The sequence below is a fragment of the Bombyx mandarina genome, chromosome A1 (assembly GCF_030267445.1).
Source record: "Bombyx mandarina strain Sakado chromosome A1, ASM3026744v2".
NCBI lineage: Eukaryota > Metazoa > Arthropoda > Insecta > Lepidoptera > Bombycidae > Bombyx > Bombyx mandarina.
The window spans coordinates 8,833,513-8,839,565 of record NC_143234.1 but is presented as its reverse complement, the minus strand read 5'-3'; the positions used below and the strand labels follow the sequence as shown (position 1 = coordinate 8,839,565).

The following is a 6,053-nucleotide window of genomic DNA, read 5'->3' as shown; positions in this document are numbered from 1 at the left end:
CATTCGATTCGGAATCACCTCTAGAAAAATGTTTTTGAAGGATTTTGGTGTAGGTTAAAAATTGCAATTGTTATTAACAAAATAAGATGAAAAAAAAATGATATTTCGTTTTTTGTTAATAACTTGAAAAATATTAACATTGAAGCAATTTTGAAAAAAGCTCGTTAAAGAGGAGGAAATTTCCAATAAAAAAGTCCTAACTCCCGGAACTCTATCTCCATTATTTATAATTTTGAAAATAGGGCTCCGCGCGGCTGTTACAGCATGCGCGCGCCGCCGCTAAAGAGAGTTCAGCAATCAGCAATTGTTATAAAAAATCATAATTAACAAATTAATTAACTTTAATGAAAATTAACCGCAGGATCTTATAAAGTACATATATCAGAAGGGCTCCACGAAGTTTAAAATTTATAGGCCAATTATTTATACCTTTCATTCCATTGTTTATGCCAATGGAGATTGGGAAAAAATTTGTTAGTTAACAATTGAATAACTTTTTGAAAAATGATGATTAAACTTTTTTTTTTTAGGGCTCGATTCTTTCAAGTGTTAAGAAGATACTAGAATTTTTTCAAATTTTTAAAATCACATTTTATGTTATAAAAAAAATATTTTTATTGCTGAACTCTCTTTAGCGGCGGCGCGCGCATGCTGTAACAGCCGCGCGGAGCCCTCTAATTAAAATTATAAATAACTAGCGACCCGCCCTCGCTTCGCTTCGGAAACATTAAAACACACATGAAACCAAAAAAATAAAATAAAATAAAAAATAAATAAAAAAAAGTAGCCTATGTTCATCAGGGACAATGTCGGCTTCTAATGGAAAAAGAATTTTTCAAATCGGTCCAGTAGTTTCGGAGCCTATTCGAAACAAACAAACAAACAAATCTTTCCTCTTTATAATATTAGTATAGATGGAGATAGAATTCCGGGAGTTAGGACTTTTCTATTGGAAATTTCCTCCTCTTTAACGAGCTTTTTTCAAAATTGCTTCAATGTTAATATTTTTCAAGTTATTAACAAAAAACGAAATATCATTTTTTTTTCATCTTATTTTGTTAATAACAATTGCAATTTTTAACCTGCACCAAAATCCTTCAAAAACATTTTTCTAGAGGTGATTCCGAATCGAATGAGCAATCGCTCATATTTTTAGGACCTTTATCTCTATTTTTCACGTTTTTGAACTTGACTAGACTATTAATAAAAACGACGAGCTATCCACAAATTCCACACGTACGTGCAACGAATCGCCAAATATAATGCTTGAGCAGTATTATTCAATTTACAATTATTGAATTAATATAATTATATCACAAATGATCAATGAACATTATTGCACTTCTCCGATAAATTCGTTCCGGTAGGTACTAGCTGTTAGCTAATTTGCGGCATATCGTTTATTCAATGCAACTTGACATTATGACATCAAGCATTGTAATTTTTATATAGGTACCTAACCAAAAAGTTAGTCGTCACTCGTCAGTAACCAAGAAAACTGTCAAAATATTCGAACGCAGCGAACCTGGCTGCTTGGGGTGATACACCACCTTGTAACTATACTGAGACCTTAGAACTTATATCTCAAGGTGGGTGGCGCATTTGCGTTGTACATTTCTATGGGCTCCAGTAACCACGTAACATCAGGTGGGCTGTGAGCCTACATCTATGCAATAAAAAAAACCTTAAATCGAGAGCTAACAGCGCGTTCAGGAGGTCGGAATGATAGTCCCAGATGCACGTGCAATTATCTGTGGAATCCTAAAAGTACAACCTTGCTGAGCAAGTTACTTGCGTGTCCGTATTAGGGGTCATTCATTGGCTTATTGTATGTCAGAATTACCATAAATAATCAGCTGGTCCACTTTTTTTAACTTTAGTCTAGTACAAGGCACTTACATTTACAATCTCACTTATCAATGTCATAATCTATCTAATTATATAATACTATTCGAACTAGTCACACATTCTAAAAGGCATTTGTTCCAATTTATCTACTAAACTTCAACATAACGTGTGATTTCTAAAATCAGTATAATCGTGATAACTGAAATCGACAAAATTAATAAAAAAATATTAGAACCGAAACAAAGTCTCGCGTATTTTTAACAAACTTCTTAAATGATGAGGATTCATCTAAACTCAATGTTAAAACATTCTCAAAAACTTTTTGAACATAACAGATTGTTTATCGCAATTATATTTCATATAACTAATCAACATTTTGATAGAGCATCCAAACATTACCATACAAGTCTAACAAATATGGATTCTTGTTAAAATTATTTATAAGGCTGATGTTCAGTCTCCTGATAATTATATTTTAATCAAATAAATTAAAGGAGATTAATTACCTTTAAGTACTTTTACCTATATCAATCACATCACCAAAATCACATTTATGTATCCACATAAACATTTTGAAATATTGCAGCAGGAAGTCATGGTCGTGTTAAACACTTCTAACTATATAACCATGTCTGTTGCAGAAACATCTCAAAAACGGAAGCGTCTATGACACTTCATTTATTAAACTAGGTACTATTTTTAATTTATAAGTTTTTCTAGTTTCATTGTTAATACCTTACAAACTAAAGATTCAAGTCACAAATGACATTGAATTTTAATATAGTTATAAAAACTGGTGAATAAATGAATGAGCACACTCGAGTAGGCAATCAAGTGTTAATTACGAATGTAATGGTTAAATATAATTAAAAATACTTTAATGGTTTGATATGGCGTTTTACAGCTTATCATATCCTGTGATTTCCTTAGGAATATAATGGTGTGGTTTCTATCCCTTTGCACTTGACATTTTGGCTATATTACGCTGTGGTCTCTTCCCATCAGTTTCCCCTGGAGGGATGTATGCTTATACCGCTATAGCTCGGTCGTCAAAGCCTCGTGTGATGTCTAGCAAGGAACTCCACGACAGTCTCCAGAACTGTCATCAGAGGTCCCTAAAACTACTGATGCATGCAGGTGAAATTGACTTTTGGGTTGGAAAGATGTTAGATCCATTCACCCCCTACACACATTCATACTTTTATATATATTACATAATATTTATGTTGTTTCCGATGTCGTCCTTAAACAGTGCGCACGATAGAGAGATAAAGTAGTTTTAATTGTGTATGACTTGCGGAAACTGAATAAAAATTGATGATCTAAATATGACAAGATTGAGATATGGCGCGCCATAATGCAGACATCCTTTGAACTTTTAAATTGGGTGGCCCAAACAGGAATCGACCTATATTCTGCCTTCCTGATTTCACTAACAATTCAGCTTTTTTTTCAGTTAATACATAATTAGTTATACTTGTTCTCGGTACCCCAATCTTCTGTGCTAAAATTCCAGTTATATGCACATCATCTATCCAGAAGTAAGGTGTGTTTTGTGCTGCTTCCAATAAACGAGGTACAACATCTCTGGAGTATAAAATTGCCCAGCCTGAAAATAATTTCATAAATTTTATTAGTGCATCTTGTGAGATTAGGTAAATACAATTCTGGCCATTTATAAGTAGGATTATAATTTTAAGCATGGATTCTTACAACATAAGTAAGCCTATGAATATGAATGCATGTTGGGTGGCAATATTTATATTGCCATGTTAAGAGGCACCCTTGAACTGTTAAAATTAAGCAAGACGTAGAGTAAATGTGGTCACCAGCAATGAAAATTATTTATAAGAATTGGTTAAGTGAAATTACTTGTTAAAAATGGTTCATGTCCTATATATTAATTAACATTTGTATAGTATAGAAAATTGATTCTTTGGTGTAGGCAGCTGAAATAGCAAAAAAAACTACATTTACAACCTTAGGTCCTACAACTAAAAGCAACATTTCCAGATATGATAAACATATCAGAACATGTGGTTTCATGAATTAAATTAAATAATAAAACTATACTATGATAATTAAATATCAAATAATTTTTACACAAACAGATAAGTGAGTCGACTATTATCAAAGGCGGCAATCTGACTTTTGGACAATGATTGGTAAATCAGAAAAACGAATTATTGACTTTGTATTCCATTGGCAGTCACAAAACTCTTCGGAACTACATCTTAGATAAATAACAGGTTAACTATTAACCTTTATTTAATGCAGGTTTTGAACCGTATTCTTTGAAGGAGACGATTATATTCAAATAAATCTGTATTGACATATCAATAAAATTTTTTTGTCCAAATGCACAGATTGCCACCTTTGATAATAGACGACTCAAGTTATCTATCTTATTATTTTTTGATTATATTTTATTATTTTTTGATGTGAATATTCATTAAACAGAAAACAGGTGACCCTCATGGCCCGAACGGTTCAGTAAGGTAAGGCTCACTGTGAGCACCGTGGCCTGAATGAAAATACTTGATTTTTCATATAGCATTCAATGTGTTGAATCAATGATTTAAAAACAGTATTACTTAGTTAATACGAGATTTGGTGGAAGTTCAAATGTTATTCTATTATCAAGATTTAAGTAGCACAAATACCTGGACAATAGTCAGGATAAAACGGCATAGGGTATTCCTCAAGTGTAACCATCCATTTTGAACTCTGTCTCCTCTGTGCTAAGGCATGTTTTGCAACTTTACACATTATCAAACCTTTAGCCCCCCAAGGAGACAATCTTCTCACTAAAAATCTCTTTAACTCATCAGCATTCACTACTATATCATCATCAGTCTTTAAAATATATTTTGAGTTCATACAATGATGTGAAATCCATTTCAGTCCCATAACATGCTTATAAGTCATGTTATGGTATGCATCTTTAAAGTTACCTTGCACTATATCACCATATGTCACACTTTCTTCCTGTATTTTCTGTGATACAGTAACATTATCTGTCTCTCCAACCAAAAATACAATGTTCGTGGACTCATCTGTCTGTCCCCACGTTTTTCTGATGACAAGCCTGTTTTCATAATTCAAGGGGTTGGAGGAAACTATTATCATAAGTAGAAAACCTTCTGGGTAACGTTTACATGGTTTAGGATTGATTTTGAATGAGAATTTCTTTATATCAATCAATTGGTCGTAATTATCACTAAATTTCGAAGTGATCGTTTCATTAGGTTGAATCAGAGAAAAAGTTGGGTTTTCAATTTCTAGCATAGGTTTTGTCGATATATAATAGTTTAGCGATAAAGACAAAAAGCAAAAAACAAATAGTATCTTGTGTAGAGTGATCATTTCAATTCTTTCTTTCGGCCGCTGAGATTCCGTCATATTGTTATTCTTAGATAAGACTCTGTTGTGGGTTAGGGTACTATTTCGAAGACATGAGTTATAGCATACCTTCGAGTTGACTTTTTCACCATTGGTGAATGAAAGTCAATATATTCGTATTTGTTTTACGTCATTATAACTTGTTTTTTTAAATATTATTAGTAAATTTGATTGCTATTGTGATTGCCACACTATTGTATTTGGTGAAGCCTGTAAAAATAGTTGTAAGATTATAAATAAATATAAAAGTAAATAAACAGATTGGTAAAATTATATAGTAAATACTTACTGTTAAATTACGGACATATTATATAATGACACATTTTATATAAGTTTAACGACGAGTTTTACGAGGAAAATTTTAATTTTTTTTCTCGGTTGACTATTATGTACAAAAAACAATTAAACGTCAACAGAATTCTAATGTTAAACGTCAGTATTCTGAGTGGACATTAGAATCAATATAGGCACTAGAAACTAGAACAATGATTACGACGACTGTATTATTAAAATTAAAAGTTTTGTTTTTACTAAAGACAATGGCCAGATTCACTCACCGCTCCATATTATGTGAATCAGCTGGTGGACGCATAGCCACCAAAACATAAATATTTTTGTTCATGCCCAGACAAGCACAGAATGTTTTTATAGAATGATTTTCTTTTACTATCTAAGACTCAGTAGCCGCATACTATTTCTCCTTTTTTCTTTCAGCCCACCATACAATATTGGCTCACTTCAAGGCACAGCTTATCTACTAGACATCTAGCTACGAAAATAAAAAAAATCAGATAAGTTATTGT

The 6,053-nt window shown here is 32.3% G+C and overlaps 1 protein-coding gene across 1 annotated transcript; it reads right to left on the bottom strand.

Moving 5' to 3' along the window:
* Nucleotides 1–1,362: 1,362 nt before the first annotated feature.
* _Bre2 (glycosyltransferase) lies at nt 1,363–5,672 on the bottom strand. The gene is made up of 3 exons (XM_028188453.2): nt 5,540–5,672; nt 4,512–5,460; nt 1,363–3,457 (listed from the first exon to the last, which is right to left on the bottom strand). Exons 2-3 carry the CDS (start codon nt 5,248–5,250, stop codon nt 3,171–3,173), a joined length of 1,026 nt encoding a protein of 341 aa, XP_028044254.2. The 5' UTR covers nt 5,251–5,460; nt 5,540–5,672; the 3' UTR covers nt 1,363–3,170.
* Nucleotides 5,673–6,053: the final 381 nt, after the last annotated feature.